Source organism: Cyprinodon tularosa, unplaced genomic scaffold (genome assembly GCF_016077235.1).
Source record: "Cyprinodon tularosa strain WSP-4 unplaced genomic scaffold, ASM1607723v1 ctg12, whole genome shotgun sequence".
NCBI lineage: Eukaryota > Metazoa > Chordata > Actinopteri > Cyprinodontiformes > Cyprinodontidae > Cyprinodon > Cyprinodon tularosa.
In genome coordinates, this window is record NW_024038003.1 from 2,708,053 (window position 1) to 2,729,305 (window position 21,253).

The following is a 21,253-nucleotide window of genomic DNA, read 5'->3' on the forward strand; positions in this document are numbered from 1 at the left end:
TCTTTTATTTTTTGAGCATTAAAGTGTACCTCCTATTTTTCATTTTTGCAAAGCGGTCAATCACTAGACTGTGACTCAGCTTAGAAAGTTCTTCCTTTTCAACTGATAAAATAGCAAGATGATGGAGCCTGTCTTGTCCCATTGTGCACCTCAGCCAAGTGTGGATCCTTCTCAGCACACTGAATGACCTTTCACAACTACAGCTGTAGTCTGGGATTGTGAGGGAGATCTGGATGACCTGTGTTAGTCTTGGGAACATGATGTTATCAAGCAAGTTGAAAACACACTGCATATCCTTGATGACAAGGCTTATAAAAATGATAAAAAGCTTTCAAACCATTTTGAATTAAATGAACGTTTTTTTTACTCCAAATTTGTCCTGGGGATGGTGGGACAACTTCACTTGTCTAGGACCATCATGCTTTCCCCCTAAGTCACAAATGTCCCCTTCTTGTTTGTGGAAGCTGGTTGTTGCTCCCTCATCACCTTCATGGTCCTGTCTCTCTCCTGTCTCTCTTGTCCTTCACCTGTCTCTTGCCCGTCAGTCTCGCCTCCTCCTCCCTTTCCTACTCCAGCACCTTCATTCTCATTCTCTACAGCGAACATTAAAAAACGTAAATTTATAATTATGTAAATATCTATCATATTGCTTATAACGTTCCTAATGTAACTGGTTAGCTTAAATCACTAATTCATCACGGGACCTTACCTCCCTCTCTCATCTTGTTTTACTGCTTCCCTGTCTCTGCTTCGTGTGAGGAATTTCCTGATATCCAGTAATTTTCAGTTAGTAGCCTATAAATCATGTGGTTTCACTGGGAAAATAATAAAATTGACAGGTAAGAAACGTTACCAGAACTAAAAATGCGTCGCCGCCGCACAGTGTCCCATCAACTCAGCTGAGAGCAGCGCGTTAATTTACCTGCAGTTCATGCAGTGACATGCGCTGACGTGGGGGCGCTAATACATCCTCAATTTGGATGTACGCATTTGAGTAGAAATATACGTCTCCTCCCATTATCTAAATTGATGCATTAAAAAAATGTATCACTGTTTCAAATATTCATGAGATTTATACTGGGGCACGTGCCCCAGTAAATGGGGTCTGGTGACGCCGATGGGCTATCTGAAGCCAGGCTTCGAGGCTTGTACCGAGTAATAAGGGGGCGTGTCAATGAAGCCCCGCTTCGAGGCCTGTGTTGTCTTTTTTGCGTGTCGGTTTTCAAAATAAAAGCGCGATGAATCCTGTTTCTTCGTGGGTTGTAGTAGGTGGTTTGGTATCAGCAGAACAGTTTTCATCAGCAGTGGTTGAAATGGAGCCGTCAAAAAAGAGAAAAACCTCTCATATATATGTGGGAGTATTATGAGATGACAGATCACAACCTGAAACAGTGAGTCCTATTCCTAAATAAAAACAATTAAACCTAAAATCCAGAAATTTCTATATTTTCTTTTGTTTAATCAGGAGATGCATCAGAATCACACATCAAAACCAGACTAAAAGCCATTAGAAGAGGCAAACTCTATGTGTAACTTAATATTAAGAATCAGAACTAGAACTCCTAGGAAGAGATGATTTTAAACAAATTCTGTCTTTAAGGAAGCAAGTTTCAAGCTCAAAGTACACAGAGTCTGCAGCAACAGTCACTCAGTTCTCAATACATTAAAGTAACACATCTTCATTGTCTAATAAGTCCATGACATAAAAGAAAACCTAACACCACCACTGATGGTCAAGGATTAGATTGGCTACAAATCATTTTAATAATTAAAACATGACAATTGAATAGGATTCTCCTCTTACTAAACATGAGTTTGGTGAAAACTTTGTGACAATATTGCATTTCCTAATATTTGGAAGTATGATCCAACTGAGTAACAAGGCTGTTACAGTTTCACCAGCAGATGTCACTAGTGAGTGATGAATGAAGCATCGAGTAATGAACTTTTTTTTAACATTTTGCGTTGGAAAGCTTCATTGCTTCATGAGGCTTCACTTGCCCATCACTAGCGTTGATATCCAGGAGGAGTCTTCAGGTTTGGCTCAGAGGGCAGTTAAGACAGGTTAAGCTCATCCAGAGCTTACAGGACAAAAACAGGTTTCCTGTAGGCAGAGACAAAAAGGGGAATTAGAATCCACTAGGAGACAAGAAGCAATCAAAGTAATCACAGAGGTAGAGAGGCTCAGGTGCTAACCAAACTGGATAAACACTGCGGCGTTGATGCAAGGTCTGAGAGCAGCTTATATAGTGGAGGATCCTCCTGATGACGAGATGGGCTTCAGGTGTGTTGAAGGCTCAGCTCAGGAGGATCCACAGCGAACTCTGCTGGAGACAGGTGGTACAGCTCCAGATCCCAACAGATAGAGGATGCTTTATGGAAGAGAAAAAGTCTCATTGGAATCAGGATTTGTTTAGACATTGAATTTTTTAACCACTGCAATTATGTCTTTGAATTTGTTACTTAATATGAATGAGCCAAAATTTCACATGAAAATGTTCAAATGCAAATTTTTGCAAGAAATTCAAACAAAAAAAATCACCTACCAAATCAAATCAGTGTAATTTGATTGGCTAAAAGCCGCTTAATTTAATCTCTACTTCTAATTTTTCTTTTTTTTTTTTTTTTTGGTTTGTTGCCTGAGTCATCCAGATTTGCATTTGAATTTTTGCAGGTAAAATTTTACAAGTGCAGTTTAGTATTTGCAGGGGATGTTTTTGCATTTGATTTTTTTAGGTGCATTTTTGCAACTGAATTTATGACACAGACTTTTTTAATATGTGAATTTCTGCAGTAGCATTTTCACAGGGGACACATTTGCTGTTGAATTTAAAGTAAAACAAATTATTTGTTAGTTTAGATTTAACCTTTAAACAAGGCCCGATTCTAATGAGAATATCTTTCTTCCATTTTTGTTTTATTAAAATTTCCCATCAAAATCTATGACGTTCTGTGCTGTAACGTGACGAACTTTGAAATAAGGCACGCTGTGGCAATGCCCCGTTTGCCCAGTAGAGGGCAGCAAATAAGACACTCTTCCGGAAGTAGCTCACAGGGTATTTCCTTTTAGGATGTCTTAGCTTTGTAGTTCTTGTGTTGGTGACCTGTCAGCGTTGTAGTACAAGCTGTCACTGCTAATACACTATCCATCTTCTCGGTGGTCGCTTAATGCTCGCATCGAAGTATTAAGAACCGCTTCTTTTGACGCTCAGGGAGTTTTTATTCGTGTTAATTATGTCAGATAAGTACCATGCTAACGGCTTAAGCTAACTAACTTAGCCGCATAACTTGACAGCTAGCTTTCGACAGAGGCTAGTGGTGTTTGCAAAGCTTGCTGGCAGGACGAGGTGTTGGAATCCGCCCACCCCTTTAAATCAGGGTTCCGGGATAAAAGATTGAACGGTAAGTTTCCAAAAGAGAAAAAACCCGAAGGAAATTGTTTAATATTAATACAACAACGTAAGTTAAATGTAATTATAAGAAGCTTTAATGTAAATAACCAACAGGTCAGGGTTTTAACGGCTGAGCTACTAAACCAGCGTCACTACAATAACCACTCCTTCAGCTGTTTTTAGTCACAGACTAAATGAAAACTTTCCCAAGTTGGAGTCAGATCTTATATTTCTGGAAAGAAAATGTCCACCAGTGATAGTTTACCATTATCAAGAGAAGCGTTAGGAAATGCAAGCAAAGCGTCAGGCTGTTAGGGTGGCCATCAGGAAGACAGGAACTTATTTGAAAGTGGGAATCCTGTGTTAAAGAGGCCGAATATGTTTATTATCTGAGGGATCTCTGAGGTAAAAAGCTGAGTTGTAACATGTTTTGAGTTCCAGGAAAGGAAACTGCTAATAAAAACAGTTTAAATGAGTTCATTGTTAATCGACATTCGCCTGTTTGGCACAGTAAAGCCTATTACATGAGGTTCACAGCTTATTTCTGTCCTTGTTCGCCTCTCTTTGTGGTCAGATTTTGCCACCATCTCTTGTTTCTTATTATGGAAGTCAGTTTAAATGAGAAGGACATCTGCTGTTCGGTGTTGGAGTCCTGCAGGGTTTCCTGCGGCAGCCAAATAAAAAAGGGGATGGTGGGGGTTATTATATAAGATATCTAGTGTTGGATCAGGTCACTGTCACCACCTGGGACGTGTACTGTGACATTGATCACTGATTGCAGGCAGTCACACTCTCATAACTTACTGGTTTTCAGCATGTTTATCATTTGATTGCAGCATTAAAACCGTTAGAGGTGTGCATTGAGAGCATTGGTTGCAGTATAAAAGCCAGATAAAAAAAAAGTGATGCGTGAAAATAGTGACCCCTCCCTGTAATTGACTAGTGGTGTGATGGAATGTGTGGAATGGCGCACCGTTTCAACCCATAACACAAGAAACCTTGTAATGGTGTGCACACCCTCAGTTATTTGCTTTTGCTGTATTCATTTCATTCAACCATTCATTCATATGTTTGTATTGCCCTTTACAACAACAATGAAGTCATAAAAGTCCATAAAAAAAAATCAAACAAATGAAACGTAAAGGTAAGACATTTGGAATGAGATGCCACAGTGTTTCTGAGTTTTCAGAACCTTCCTAAATGAAATGGTCTTAAGTTTGAATAATGAAAAAATCATAAGTGGGGGTCGTGATAGAGAAGCCCCTTTCACCCCAGTGTTTATATTTAGTTCAGAAGGCTCAGAAGGAACTGGGACAAAGACCTCAGGGGTTTACCATGCATGCAGAAACTCAGTACATCAGAACTGCTGGGTGATGCCTGACTTTTATGTTCTGCAAAAGCAAACAACAGAAGTTTCCAAAGTTTGATTGAGATGTAATTTAAGATACTTGTAGCTGGATTTTGGACCGATTGAATCCTGCTGAAGAACGACAGACGAGACACAGACACAAAGAGTAATCCATTCTTGAGCTGATAAGACTGAGCCTTTCCTTCTATTCTGACAGACAGGATGGATGAGTGTTTGAGTGGGATCACAGACTGATTTAAAGTGCAGCTCTAGAGGTCAGCAACCGTCACGATCCCAAGAGCCATTTTTGCCCTGACTCCTACTAAAATAGAAACTGTCCAGGCCTGCAAAACCTACTTGACAATTTGGATAAATCTGGCTTTATAAATATATCCTTTCTAAAAGGATATTGTAAAATAACATTGTATTTTATATATGTATATGTGAGCCTTTTTCATATATATAACATGTACTGTAAGGTCCCAGATGCTGGTTTTTATGGGAAAATGTCTAAGTAAATGTTACATGTTGCTGGTCCAGGTGACGTTTACATCACAAGACAAAATCCACTCTTTCCTCCCAACGTAAGAAACTTACATTTAAGCAATGCTTTTGAAGTAATAAACACTTGGAGACTGGATTCTTAGTCTTCGTGTTTCTGGGTCAAAGTTGACCGAGCACATGTCGGCCTCCATAACCTCACAGCTGTCCAGATTTACAGTCAGTTGAGTCTCCTGACATGATGCAACTCGTCCCCTGCATCGACCCCTGACAGTGTTAAAGGCATGGCTATGTGTGATTTTTTTTTTTTTCATCTTTTGCCTTTGCGCCCAGATGGAGGCCCAGAGCTCTCACGAGATGGTCATGGCTAGGAAAAGAAGAAGAGAAGGCTCCAATGGGGACACTGAAGAAGGGGAAAGACTTGGGAAAATCCCTAGATGTACCGTGGTGAGTCGGCTCTTATAGATGGTCTATGACCTCTGACCTTTATTTTCTGGACAGACAAGCCAGCGCTGCAAATAACATAAGGAAGTAGAATTTCAAAATCGTGCAGATCTCTGTTAAGAAGTGCTTGCTTCACTTGTGTGACCAATTATTACCACATCCTACTGTTCTATTAGAGGGCAAATATTACAAAACTAGAGACTGACATTTTTTTCCCCTGCTTATTGTTTTATGTTTATGTTGGTGAATAATTTTTTTTGTCAGTTTAAAGCAAATCTGCTTTATAAAATGTTGTTTTCATACATTTGTATCTTCTAGGGACTGAAAAACCCTGCACCTTTTGCAGACGAGCTCGAGCCGGCTGATAATAAACCCTATGAGAGAGTCACCATGGAAGAGGCAAAGAAGGGGACACCCCGTGGGTTGGATTTTAACTACCGTATTTTCACGACCATAAGGCGCACCGGACTAAAAGGCGCACTCTCAGTTATGTGTCCCATTTCTGTATTTAACACACACATAAGGCGCACCGGACTATAGGGCGCATTTTTTATATACAGGTACATGTCCTCTACTACCTTTAAATACCTCTACTGCGTATTTAAAAATACAGCGGGGGCAAAAATGAGTATGATTGTGCTTTATTCATGCATTTATTACAAAGTATTAATCAAACCTGGCAGCTGGCCGTGAGATAGACACATCGCAGATGACACAGCGCTGTGGTCACTCCTAAATTAACTTAAAATCCTGAAACCTGCCGACAGAATATGTTCGCTTTTATTACCGGTATCCTGGTGCCTGCAGTTTCAATTATTTAGATGAAAAACACCTGCCAAACGCCGCGGTGATCGAAAGGATTTCTACTGTCGGCACACCGCTGGTATGTGGGGGTCTGAGCGCCTCCGACAGAAATAGATAATCTGGATGAACTGACTGCAATTATTAAGTTTTCAGGTGGCCTTTCTCACTTAAAAACATATTAAAACTACTTTATTCCCACTGATCACAGCAAATATAGCTGCAAGATTTAGATTATTTAGATGAAAAAACACCTGCCAGCCACCGCGCTGAAGAGGAGGAGACCCGCCCAGAGGCTGCTGTTGAATTAAGTTTTCAGGTAGAAAAATACAGCGGGAGCAAAACTGAGTATGATTGTGCTTTATTCATGTATTTATTACAAAGTATTAATCAAACCCATCAAAGTCATCATCCTCTGTTTCTGAATTAAACAGCTGCGCTAAATCAGACATGCCAGTTTCCCCTTCTGCGCTGTCAGAGTCACTTTCCGTGCAGCGCAGCTCTTCAGAAATAATGCCGGCTTTTGCAAAAGCTTGAAGAACAGAGCCAGCAGACACGTTATTCCAAGCATCTACAATCCATCCGCAAACTGTGGCGTAACTTGCCCGGCGCTGCCTTCCATTTATCCTGAAACTGTGGTCTCTGCCGGTCATCCATCGCTCCCACGCCGCTCGCAGCCTTACTTTGAACGGCCGCGTCACACCGATGTCAAGCGGTTGAAATTCCTTTGTCAGACCCCCCGGGATAACAGCGAGCACAGCGTTCATTGATTCACCTTTTTTTTCACATCGGCTGTGAGATGGGCAAGCAGCGATGGTGATGCGTGGAAAAAAGCACCTGGTCTCCTCACATACACCTCCCTCAGCCACGCTTTCATCATCTCCTCTTTCATCAGAGTGCTGTGTCTGTCTAGCTGTCAGCTCCCAGATCAGCTTCTCTGATTGGTTGATGCGGCGCGTCCAGCAGCAAAACTTAAAATTTCCATCTGGAGCAGCAGCAGCGCGTTGGCGGTGCGTCAGATGCTTAAACGATCCCGACGTGCTGCACCTGCGGCTCAAAACGCGCTGCAGGACCTTTTGCTGCACCTATACGCGCGTCAACCATTGACTTTGCATGTAAACTCGCTGCTTCTGCTGCACCTGCTGAGCGGTTGAACAGCGAGCACAGGGTTAATTTGGTTCCCCATGTTTTTCACATCAGCTGTGAGATGGGCACGCATGGAGTTACAGATTAATGGTGATGAGTGGAAAAAAAAACACCTGGTCTCCTTACATTCAGCCACTCTTTCATCATCTCCTCAAATAGGTGGTCTCAAAAGTCGCAGTTACAACACACATAAGGCGCACCGCACCATAGGGCGCACCGCACATTTTGAGGGGAAAAAAAGACGTTTAAGTGTGCCTTATAGTCGTGAAAATACGGTACATGCTTTTAGAGATCACTCGCGCTGCTTGATCTTTTGTTTTTGTAAACTTGTTTCAAGTTACTTACTGCATCCACCACCGTAGACTATGTTAATAATTCCTCTGTCTTATTTCTCCGCACCCAGTCAACAGACCCGTGAGAGTCTATGCAGATGGCATCTTTGATGTTTTCCACTCGGGTCATGCCAGAGCTCTGATGCAGGCAAAACGTCTCTTCCCAAATTCTCATCTCATTGTTGGAGGTAAGCTCGTTTAAATTAGTGGATTTTAGCTGAACTTAACCCTGATATGGTGAGAAAAGGTCCAGATGAAACGTCAGTTGGTAAATAGTGCTTTTACACTCAGAACATGTTTTTAGCATTTAAACAATCAGATAACAGTGTAGTTATTTGTTTTCCATTTTATTCTAAGAGCATCTACGATTGTGTTGATTAATGTCCACAGTATTCCTTGTCGACATTATTTATTTATTCAGCAAATTCTTAAATGTAAATTAGACTTTTAGACTTGGACTAAGACAAACTTTATGGTTGTTTTGTAAACACAGAGCATATACAAACAGAATGTTGTTTTATACAGCTTTCCAACAGTGAATGAGCAGCAGCTTAGCAGTGAAAAGGAACGTTTCCATTTCTAAAGTGCTGATGTGATTAAATGTAAACAGATTTGGAGAGACATGGTGCAAAAAAAGGCATTGATGGGGAAGTTTTAGAGCAGTGCAAAAATAAATATATATGGTGCAAAAATGCAGTAGAAAATATTTGAGTTGAGTTCTATTAGGTGTGATGTTATCAGAGTGATGCAGAGTCTCAATTGGTGACTTGATTTAGTTTCTTTTTCAACAGTTTAGCAGTCGGCCTGAATCAAAACTGATGTGCATTAAAGTACAATTTTAGAAAAAGCATCATACAGGCAAACTGTGTGTGTGCACTATGTTCTATATCATGTCCTTGAGGGGTTGGGCACAGGAGAGAATTTCTTGCTGCCTTTTAGAGCTAAAGTTTGCAACATCTGTCAATAAATAGCATAATTTAAAATAATTAGAAAAAAGGAGATTTTGTTTTTTGGCAGTTACATAAAGTCTGTTTAATAAAAGAATAGCGCTTTGGATAAATAATCCTCTACTGGATGAAAGTGTGATTGAGAAAGAAACTTACAGGGTGGATAATGAGGGGAAAAAAGGGTTTTTGGACAGGCTTAGACTGGGGCATTTTAGGTTATTCTCTCATTGTCATGGAAACAAGAAGCATCTAAAATAGTCTGCATCCTAATTACAGTTTGTGGTCTCTGGATAGAGAGGAGGATGATTGCTTTAAGTTGTTCACACATATGTAAGGTTGCTGGTGTAAAGCATGGGGCAATGCTTATTTTTCCTCCTACGACGTGGGAAAAAATTACTGATTTTATTTATTTTTATGTGATTGTGGGAATGTGAGAATAATTACAGCTGCCTTCTTGACTAATTTCCAATTCTAACCTATGCAGCTAAATCACCTGATGCCTTCCTCTATGATATCATCATATAACTTTCCACTTTAGGCTTTACTTTGCCTCTCTATCATATTCCCATTCCACATTTTTGTTTCCAGAAATTCTTGAAAACACCTTTTCTTTTATTAGTTTTCCTATCCAGCTCTTAAAACACCAACTTCCAGAGCAGATCTTCGGTCAGGCTTGAGCTGGAGTTCTGGCCTTGCACCAGAGAGGCAGATTTGCAAAACAAATAAAAAGGAATAATTTTTTAAGTTCCGCTTTACACATCCAGGGCTGTACTATCACAAAGGCTCACAAGATGACACATCAGCAGGCACTAGTGGTATACCGACGAAATCTGGATGTGTTGGTTTGAGGAGAATAGTGAAAAGTGTTAAACCAGTATTTTCTTTTTTATTTTGTTTCAGTGTGCAGTGATGAGCTCACACACAAATACAAGGGCTTCACTGTGATGAATGAAGACGAGCGTTACGACGCCGTCAGACACTGCCGCTACGTGGATGAAGTGGTGCGAAATGCTCCTTGGACATTAACGCCAGAGTTCCTTGCTAAGCATCGGGTGAGTTAAAAATATGAAAACATAGCAGAGTTCAAGATTCTTAGATGCATTTATCAGGAGAAAACAAGCAGAACATTGAAGCTTTGAATTGAAAATGGTTCCAAACTTGTAAAAGAGCCTTCAAGAGGTGTTGGTCTCCTCCCATCATGCTTCTGTCCGTGGTTCTGATCTTGTACAACCTATAGATCTGAATCAGCCGTGATGAGTGATGTATTTTGTCATTAAATCTCCAGATTGACTTTGTGGCCCACGATGACATCCCATACATATCAGCAGGAAGTGATGACGTGTACAAGCACATTAAAGAAGCAGGTAAGGCAATTAAAGTAAAGGAAATCGATGAGATGCACTCACAAAGACTCCAGAAGTTTATTTTGTTTAATCCTAAAGAGGCTCTTTGTATGCATTCACTTTGGGAAAGATTATTTAAATCCTTTAGAATTAAGATGTCGTGTTTTTTGTTTTTTCCTGTGTGTCCTGTTTTGGCAATATAGCTGTTGGAATTGTTTTCCTTGAACTCGATGGTGGCCTAACTGCTTTGCTTCCACAAGTAGACCCTTGTGGCTCTATTTGGTAAATAGATGTGAGGCTTTATTAGTAATGGATTAGGGAATAAAATCATATGCAAAGGAGACAGAAAGGGAAAGGATAAGAAAATTTACAGTAGCTTATAGAAGTCTGCTTCTGCACCTGGATGAAACATGAGGGAAAGAAAAAGGAGAACAAAACAAAGCAGGAAATAAAAAAAAACCCCACAAAAAACAAACACTAGCCACAGGAAGAGCGAGTATCGCATAGACACCCAGACAATACATGTATAAGCAAACCTATGATGATTCATGCAACAGAGTTATATCTATTTCTAGCTGCAGTTTAGTGTTTAGTATTAGTGTGTATTTGTAGAATAAGGAACAGTTCAAATGACATTTGTGTGTAATTTTGGTTACGTTTTGTCTCATTGGCAGATGGAGGTGCTCTGCTCACATCGGCCCACCTAAATCATATCGCTATTAGTTGTTCACTGATTCTTAATCCTGTCTGATGTAACTGAGATTATTTTGCTTAGAAGATCTGGAAGGTGAATCTATTATGGACACATTCCTGAAACATTCTGCTTTAATTACACCAAATGGGCGCTCTATAAAGTATTGACTGGGAGGGGCTGAGTAGAAATGCAGCCACACTTTCCAGATTTTTCTTTTTTTTTTTACTTCATAAGTATGTGCTGCTTTATGTTATATATGTTGTGGCTTTTAGAACCAAAATATTTAAATGTTGGGGTCTTGGTTTCCCTCCTGAAAAACCAGACACCCCTCCAGCTCATTCCCAAAGGGTTTCCAAACCAGACAGGAGATCCAGTCCCTCTGCAAAATCCTGGGTTTATCCATGGGCGTCCTCTCAGTGGGACATATCCCAAAAAAGGACCTCATGATCAGATTCTGTTGGTTGATTATTTGACCCCCTTTGCAATCGAAACTTTCCTTCATAAAGTGACAGCATTTTTCTTACCGTTCTGTTTGGCAGGCATGTTTGCTCCCACCCAGCGGACAGAGGGCATCTCCACCTCTGACATCATCACTCGCATAGTGCGGGACTACGATGTGTATGTGAGACGCAACCTGCAGAGAGGTTACACAGCCAAAGAGCTCAACGTCAGCTTCATCAACGTATGACTTTTATTAATAGGACAGATGCGGTCGCCATTGTTGCTTCATCCTCTGCCGCCTCATTTTGTCCTCTCTACTGCCAAGAGGGTTTGGAAAGAAATCTGTAAATGATTCAAGATGTTTGCTTTTCTCAGGAGAAGAAGTACCACTTACAGGAGCGAGTGGATAAGGTTAAGAGGAAAGTGCGTGACGTGGAGGAGAAGAGCAAAGAGTTTGTCCAGAAGGTGGAGGAGAAGAGTATCGACCTCATCCAGAAATGGGAGGAGAAGTCCAGAGAGTTCATCGGTAACTTCTTGCAGATGTTCGGCCCTGAAGGAGCACTGGTGAGCACGCCGCTGGTTTCTGGCTTTCAATCACTGTCTAATGGAGAAGGTTTGGTTAGAAAAACATCGTAGTGATGGAATGTGTCACTGTGTGCATTTTGTGTAACTCGCATAGTAGTTTCCTTGGAAAGCAACTGTCTGTGGAATGATCCAGACATGAATAGTTTTCCTGTTATCTCGAAGCTGGACAAAACAACAAACAAACAATGTCACCAATGTCTCCTTACTGCAACAGTTGATGGGTCTTTTTCTAATGTCTGGTCTCATAAATCTCAATGAACCCTGTCCAAAAGCCATCTTATTAGTTTGTATGAATATATTAATTAAATTACAAATTTTCACTCCAAACAAAGCCGTCGTTTCGGATAGGGATTGATTTTGAATAAATACAAAAAAACAAAAAAATGCTGTGCAAGGATTAAACTATATCTATCCACATAATAAAAAGGATATTTTAAAGGAAAAAAAGGTAGAAAAGCGGCAGAAAGAGTTCACCTTGTTTGTCCTACAATGGCAAACATTTGGAGTTTGCTTGGACTTTAACGGGAATTGATCTGATTGGATTTTTTTTATCCTCCACAAACCTTGAAGTCGTTTTTGGTATCAAGCCCATGCAGGATAATTTGTTTTTCTTTATATATTCAATTTCCCACTGCTTCCCCCAAGACAATGAATCTATTTTAGTCTGAATATTTCTGCTGGCCAGCAGGTAGAATTTCGTGTGGGAACTTGCTGTCAGCTTCATGACACAGCAAAGAGCAGGGAGTGTCACCAGAGCAGTGTGGATGGTTGATAAAGACGAGTTTCTGTGATAATAGAGACATGTTTGGAAAAAATCTTTCTCTAAACATATTAGGAATGCAACTAACGGTTATTTTGCAAATCAATTAATTTGTCAATAATTTTTCTGATTAATCGATTAATAATCGAGTAGCCAAAGATTCCATAAAGAAGATTTTTCACTAAATGAAACCAGGTGAAACTGAAACGTTTCCACTAGAGTAGAGTGGATGGAGCATACTGACAGACAAAAAAGGTTTTTCATCTGAAATGAAAAATGTGTATATACAGTAGCAACCATTCAAAATGGCCCTTCCCAGTCATTGGCCAGCCAAATGTATTTTTTTTTTACAACTTTGATATAATTACTGCTCTAAGTGGGTCGCTCTATCAGCTAAAGGCTTGTTTTACAGTCTCTATCCTCCATTTAATGATTAATCCGTTACTAAATTTGTTGACGATTATTTCAAGAATCAATCACAATTAATCCGATTGTTTCAGCCCTTAAACATATGTTTGACTTGAATAAATATGTTTACTCTTTAAGCTATAGCTTTCCTCCAAAATTCCAAAATAAACATTTTCTTAGCATTTCTTAGAAAAAAAGGACTAAAGTATTGAAAAAAAATTCAGCCCTGAATTTATATAAAGAAAAGAAGTTCATCATCATTTTGAAACACTTTTTATTTTGGAAGAGTCAAGAAATCAGTGTTTGGTGGAATACCAGTAATTAGAGATGCTTTTCACATTGCTGTTGAGTTCTGGTGGGTGATGTTAGCCTGACGTATTCCTACTCGATTCTAGTCAGAATATGAGTCTGATACTGCTCCATAGAGCTGTGATTATGGGGCGTGTTTCGAACGAACCAGGAAAAAAAATGCCTCTGCACTCAATTGGATAGACCTACAACCAATAAGAGCAACGGAGTGCGTGACGTATGTTAAGCGACGCATAGTTGTTGTCAACAAAAATCAAAGCGTGCAGTTTCACGCCTAGAATAAGAAGATGAGCTTTGATCGCGTTTCTCTGTTCCTCTTTTAAAATTAATTTGCTGTCGATATCTTCTAGAACAGACCTAATAGCAGAATCTACACACCTCAACTCTCCAGCGGCAGCCATTGTTGTCACCCAAGCGCTCTTTGGTCACGTGGTTGATTACGTTACTGTTGATCATCTGTCCATCATCGTATAAAGCCCGCCCTGACAATTTGATTGGCCCGCCAGATATTGTGCGAGCATACTCGCGCTACTATTGAGCAATGCCAGACCAAACTTCCTGACCTCAAACGTTGTGGGCGGGTCTAAGTTCAGAATGGCACCCAGGCTAGGGTGACGTAGCCTTGGGTTTAAAAATCTAAGAAAAAGTGAAAATGAATGAACACCATGAATCTAGTGATTACCTGTGGTAAAGAAAATGCAGATAAAAGCAATACTTTTAAATTATGTCATAATTTCTCTGTGGGCTCTGCAGAAGCACATGCTGAAGGAAGGAAAAGGCCGCATGCTGCAGGCCATCAGCCCCAGGCAAAGCCCCGACAGCAGCCCTGTCCGAGAGGAGCGCTCGCCCTCCCCGACCTTCCGCCTGCCCTTCTTCTCCAAGACCTCCCCTCCTCCCTCACCTCCTCACCACAGCGGGGCCCGGGCTTACCTCATCAGCGAGGACGACGACGAAGAGGGCGAAGACGACGACAACTAGAGCCGAGTCTTATGAATACAAGTTAGCACTACCAGTGAACGGAGCTGTCAAGCTGTGTGGTCGTCATGGAGATCCTGGCTGCAGATTTTTATCGTGTTCATGGATTTTTCTTTTAGCACTTCAGCGTCATGTTAGTTGGACAGCCAGGTCGTCCACAGCTCCTGTTTTTAACAACCTGTTTTCATCTTCTTTCTTTTTCTGTTTCTGTGTAACGGTCAGTAAACTCCCAACTAGACCCCCACATTCTTTCAAATTGAGTTTCTGTGTTTGTCAGGTTTTATGTTGGTAACTGGTCGCTCACTGTCACTTAGCAATATTTTCAGGTATTAGCCTTGGTGCACTGCTCCATCTGTGATTGTATTCTAAAGCTTGCCTCGTGGCACAGGGGGAGTTTAGGTAATGGCTTTAGCAGCAGGGGGCGGGCGATCTGGAGGGAGAGGGGCTCGCTGGTGTTTGCAGCAGAAGGTTCATTTGTGCTGAGGAACCATGTGATAAAGCACTGTTTTAATGATCTGCTTGTGTGCTGCAGATTTTTTTATCCTCGTACTAACGTTTAAATGCGGTATCTGAAACCAATAACGGATCTAAACTGAATCTGAGAATTAACGTCAACCAAGCAGCAGCATTTCTGTGTGTTGAAGCTTCCTGTGTCCATGTTACCTGCATGGCATTGTTTGTATGTCAGCATGTTTATTGTCTCCTGACAGCATCTGCTGAAAGACAGATGTAGAATTCAGCTTATTTTCTGCTTATAGTATAAAAAAAAAAAGTGCTTATAAATTTTATGATCTGCCAACGAGAATCAGTCTTTGAAAGACTAGTTTAAAACTAGACGCCTCTAAGTGGCGTTGATTAATGGGTGACAAGTTTAATCATCTATTTTTTTTTTATTTTTTTTTTAGCTTTTTATCATTTATTTTTCCCCTGAGCAGAGAATCAAAGTAAGCAATAGGTGACTTTTTTTCTGTCATTTAAGATGGACCTGACGATCTGTGAGAAACTTTGATACAACGCAAAGTATTAGGTTTTGAATTTGAAAATACGCAGGTGTAATACAATTTATTGGCATGCTAGAGCTTGAGTCATTGGCACAAATAGTTTTATTTTTGTGATGGGACCTTCCTCGTTTGTAGCGAACTGGCATGATAATCTGAATAAATGGAAAATGGGGACTTCCACTGAATCGGATGTTTTGATGGCTCGCTTTCTGTTAGCTACCTCCTTCCAACTGTTTGTGTTGTGGATAAGCACAGTTTCCTCTCCTCTGGGCTGTCGTAAGAGTTAAATATATTGAAACCTTTTCTCCAATGGAAAAACTTGTTTCTAAACAAGTGGTCTTTCTTTCTGTTAAGCAATACTATCAGATGATCAATAATAGTTATTTCTCGTTTGGTTACATAGAAGCATGATGGCGTAAACCAGCTGTGAAACCTTAATGCTATGGTGTGCAAACATAAATTTAATGACTGACCTAAAAAAATCCAGTTTAGTATACAAAGAATCCTGTCCGTTAATCGGTGCTAAATTACTTAAGGAAAGGCTCGTCTTGATTCTCTCTAGATGTTACCTTTTTGAATCAGTGTAAACATCTCAGTTAGAGCATGTCGACAGAACTTTAAGCCAATATCTTTCAAAAGTGGTTCTGATTGTTACTTTTTGGGGTTTAATTTTTGTCCCACTTCCTTGATGTACAGGAGAAGTAAATTGTATTAAAACTTGTTGGCCAAAAATATTGTCTTGTTTGCTTTTAAGCATTTGTCGATTTTTAAAGATTTACCAAGATATTCCATAAAAATTCAAAAATATCCACTGGACTTGGTTTGCAAGATTTGAAGACGTTTCGCCACCTCTCCAGGAAGCTTTCTCAATTCAAATGTCTGGATCCGCAGTGAGTTTGAGTCTTATATAGACAACGCCTTGTATCGCTTGGAAACATGCAATGGTAACCGATGAATGGGTCGTTAGCTCCATCGTTAGCCTGTAATATCTGAACCTGTCTATGATTCTAGGGGTCGGTCGTTAAAGGGGGGATTGCCATTAAGGGGGGGGAATGACTATGACCTGGATGACTGAGAACCTTCATCAGCACTTTACCAAGACTTTACCAAGATATGTTTCAATTTCATGATTATGGCTTTAGAAAATAAACCAAATTTGAGATTGTTCTGAATAAAAACAAAAAATAGACGCCAGGAAACAGAATTTTAACACAAAGATAGTAAATAGAATGCACCAGTTATTAACGGCACACAAGAGGGCCAAGCCACTAAAGGTCACTACTAAATATACTTCGGAGTGCTCTTTTAAGAGTATCATCAATGTAAAGTAGGGTTGAACATCTGATAATATTGGTCCAATATTAGCCCAAAAATGAATATCTGATTTTGTTGGTCAGCATCTAAATTCTCCAATATTTTCATGCTAATAGAAACACTATTTACTTCTATCTGAGTTTCTGTTACTCTTTGGTTAATTTTACACTTGTCGGTTTTCATACCCTTTAGTCCCTCCTTTTAGTGTTGTGACTATTTATATATATATATATATATATATATATATATATATATATATATATATATATATATATATATATATATATATATATTCACATAGGTTTTTTTTTAATCAGTTTTGCATTTTAAATGTCCATAGGGAAATTAAATGTTCAATGTTTTTTTTCTTCCACAAACCTGAGTGAAAAGTCTACCATATGTTGACTGTCCAATAGCAAAAAGCTGAGGGGGAAAAGAATAAAACATCTGACACGAACAGTCACTTTAAGTTTACAACAAAAAAGAAGAAAATAAACACAGAATCCAGATTCCATGACCTTTACACCCCTCTTAAACAAAGCAACAAAAATCAAAATGTCATTCTTTGTTCACAAATAAAAATAAAACTATCAGACTGAGTAAACTTATAGATCTTGTGAGAATCTCTGACAAGCAGAGCGCCACCCGCCCCAAGATGACCGGCTGGCACCAAGTCAGCCACTTTTAAATCCATCCCGCGATTGAAGCTTGGTGCATGATTAGTTAACACCAGAGAGAGATTACACACGTTACCTTACTTTATGCTCAATAGCTCAGACTCTCAACGCTGATGGAACCTTAATAGTTATTGGGTTTTTCCTCCACATTGTAGTCTCCAGCAAAGCTCCAGCTCCTTTTAAATATGAGGAAACTTCTATGAACGATGGATCAATCCGGTGAGTAGAGCGTCACTGTGAGGCAGGACGGGAGGAGCCGAGGAACAGAGGCGGAGCTAGATGGGGGGCCAGGGGTGGCCATGGCCACCCTTATAAAAAAATTTCTGGAAACGCTTCTGCCGAGGAAAGAAAAAATAAATAAAACGCTCTAGAAATGAGCCGTTTGTATGGAGCTAAATCAATCTCAATTGTCACAAATACACATACTCGATTCATACACGTACAGGACAAGCTCCACACGACTCTCCTGACATAACTCGATACACAAATGCATTTTTTTTAATACATGGAATGGTTTGCAACCAATCACAGGGCTCCCTTGTGTAAGCCAATAACAAGAAAGTAATCCAAGTGGGTTGACTATTTACTTTGCTGCGGTCAGGTGTTTTGTCAGCGCAGCATACAGCATCAGACCAGCAAACCCTTAGTAATATGCATTGCATAGTTTCCTCTGTCTTTGCTCTCCTTACATCCAAGCATGTTGTTTAATTTCATGAGTTTGTGCATAAAACAAAAAAAAATAATTCACTAGGTTCACACACATTATGTTTAAAAACAAACATTGCATCAGTGGCGGCCGGCCCATAGGGGGCGCTGGGGCACCGCCCTCCCTGATAAGAAGAGAGAAACGTAAAATATATTTTTAGAAATTAAATCATAAATGTCAGTTTTACTCTCTAGACTGTGTACCTATAAGCAAAACAAATTATATAAACTACATTTCCCTACCTACTGTCATTAATTTGTGGATTTCCACAGACAGACTCCTACCGTCTCTGTTCTGGGGGCGCTGATCAGACTGACCCACATTTGCAGAGAATCTGTCAATCATGTACTTTTGCTAGGTGAATTTAATGGCCAATCAGCGTCTCAGAACTTTATGGTCTTGGGGCACTGAAAATACTGCACTTTTACAGGCTTCTGAACCCAAGCGCAGGTGCAGACAATTAAAGGGAAGATGGCGAATGTAACGAGCGAGATGCAGCTTCCAGCAAATTCGGTGAGATCCTTATTTATCTACCCGTTTGCCAGAAGAACATCCCTGTTGTAGGATATGAACATTTCATGTCATGGTTATTGTGACTCTGACGAATCCACCTCGTCGCTTAAAACAACCTCTCTAACTTTGCGCGCCACACACACATTCCTGTTATACTGTGTTTGTGAGGACCAATACACTCGCGCTGAGACCAGTAGCTCCATGAACTTAAAACACACAAGCTGTTCCTGGTTACCTGCTGGCATATTGAGGGTGCACACTTAATATTTCAGTGGGGTTAGTCGTGTGTGTGTGTGGGTGTGTGGGGTGTGTGTGTGTGTGTGTGTGTATGTGTGGTGGGTGTGTGTGTGTACGTGTTTATGCTATGGGGACTTGTCATCTTCAGTCTGGCTGCATCTTTGCTGGGTTCAAATCCAGTTTGGTGTAATTGAATAAGTCAATGAATCTGTGTAAAAGAATTAAGTTGTAAAAATTATTTGTTTTTGTACATCAATTGTTTGTGGAGGTAATATATGGACAAAACTGATTAATGAGAAGAAATCAGAAATAAGAGAGCCTGAGGTGAGGGGCTTAAACTATTTAATGAGGGCTGTGGGAAGAAAAGCGGCAATTTTTGTTGTCTGTTTCTTTGTTACATTGCTGGTAACTGGAGGGAGGCTGAGGCCCAGAGTATCTTGTATGTTTAGTTTCTTTTGCACCCTGTTTTGAGTTTTTGAGCTCAATAAATCACCAACACCGGTAACCCGACTGAGCCTGGATTCTTGGAGGCCAAAGAACCCCTTCACAGTGACCAAAATCATCACTGTTACTGTTATTATATAGTAAATTAAATCATTACTGTTAAATTGTATGTATTGTCCAATTGTTTAATCAAATTCTTATTCCGGATTAGTTGGAGACATACACTAGGCTATATCAGCCCCACCAAAAATATTTTTCACCAGCCGCCACTGCATTGCATGTCCGTTAGAAGAGGATCTTATTACAGAATGATCGGCAGTTTTTCACAGAGAATGAAATATCTATAGGGAGAGGATTTTAAAACCCAGTTGACAGGATATAAGATTTATTTGTTTTTAGATTGTTTAATATGAGCGACATCTGGATAATTTTTTTATTTTATATTTATTTTTACAGCACAGGAAGAACTACTGAAATTATTTTCAGATTACACATAAATAGATTCATAAATTCCGTGGGGGAAAAGGAATGACTTTAGGGTTAGGATTCACTCTGTGATAACAACCTACTGAGCCTATTGGCAGAATCTGAAGCCATTCTATAGGACTGATAACCGCTAATAACGATCATACGCGTGCATGCGTATTACTAAGGGGATGCTGGCCTGATGAGGTATGTTGAGCTGACAGAACACTGGACCGCAGCAGAGCAAATAGTCATCCCACGTGGATTACTTTCTTGTGATTGTCTTATACCAGGGATATCTGTGATTGGTTGCAAACCATCCCCTCTATAGAAAAAATGCATTTGTGTTATGCAAGAAGAGTCTCAAAAATCCACACACAAATGCAGTGAAGTTTAAAGACCACTGGCACTTTGTAATTTATGTTTATAGACCAGAAATACTTTGGCGAGTCATGTGCTGTGCATGTTGTATGCTTGCACATGCATGTATGAATCACGTGTATTTGTGAAAATTGAGATCGCTTTGACTCCATAGTTTGTCACAGTCTTTACGATATCAAGCCTTTTCTAACATTCTGCAATATCAGAGTAATAAAAGCAGGTATGCTTTGTGCCAATACTGTATTGGGGCAATATCTGTATCTTATCAGAAAACGTTTTATTGGACACCCCTAATGGAAAGTTCAGTGAAAGGAAAAAAGAAAATAGGTTCAACAATGGGATAACTGCTTTCTTGATTTTAAAGCAAAACCCAATTAGGAATTGTGGACTAAAGCTCGAGTCAGAACTTGGGAGTTAACAGACCTGGTACATTAAAAAAGAAAAAAAAAAAAAGTACCAAAATTAAGTTCTAGTCTGAAAAAAACTTAAGTCTCCACAGTTAATGCAATCTGTTCTTTTTTTTTTTTTCCCGGAAGTCCACAGCTCAGACACAGTCTGTCTATAGACAAAGTCTATAGTGATGCAGCCATCAAACAGGAAGCTTTAGGTCACGTAATACTTCCTTGTGCTGACAAGCTTTATGGAGATGCAGAGTCCAATTCCTGGAAGTCCATTATCTGTTTTAATAAGGGCAAATTAAACCATCTATACAGCCAAGAAAAGGCCAATCATCAAACCAGCATGTCAAACTGACTTCTACAGAATCCAGCTGTAGAGTTTAAGACAACAGTGAGGAAGAGCTGAGGGTCATTAAAGACAGAACTGAGTTTCTTTAATACCTGCAGTTCTTTGACACAGGTAAAAATTAAAAATAAAGATGCAATAAAAAAAAAAAAAAAAAAAAACACCTAGATAAGCTTCACTTCTAAACTGAAAATGTGAACTTTTAGTATGATTTAACAAGTTTAAGACATTTTTCCCTCTCAACAACCAAGGGTTGATTAAATGTCTTTCTATAAAACATAGATCAAACATTTTGCTCTAACAGAATAAGGAAACAAGGAATATGAAAAAACAAAACCAGGCAGG

The 21,253-nt window shown here is 39.7% G+C and overlaps 1 protein-coding gene across 2 annotated transcripts; it reads left to right on the top strand.

The window, feature by feature from the left end:
* The first annotated feature begins 3,051 nt into the window (after positions 1-3,051).
* pcyt1aa (phosphate cytidylyltransferase 1, choline, alpha a) lies at positions 3,052-16,159 on the top strand. 2 transcript variants are annotated; one of them, XM_038271190.1, is made up of 9 exons: positions 3,052-3,402; positions 5,575-5,685; positions 6,004-6,103; positions 8,036-8,152; positions 9,812-9,963; positions 10,197-10,275; positions 11,488-11,630; positions 11,765-11,953; positions 14,205-16,159. In XM_038271190.1, the coding sequence occupies exons 2-9, from the start codon at positions 5,575-5,577 to the stop codon at positions 14,427-14,429; spliced, it is 1,116 nt and encodes a 371-aa protein (XP_038127118.1). In that variant the 5' UTR covers positions 3,052-3,402; the 3' UTR covers positions 14,430-16,159. The 2 variants fall into 2 exon arrangements, with proteins under 2 accessions (XP_038127118.1, XP_038127109.1); XM_038271181.1 differs by having other exon boundaries at positions 3,053-3,402; positions 5,575-5,688.
* Positions 16,160-21,253: the final 5,094 nt, after the last annotated feature.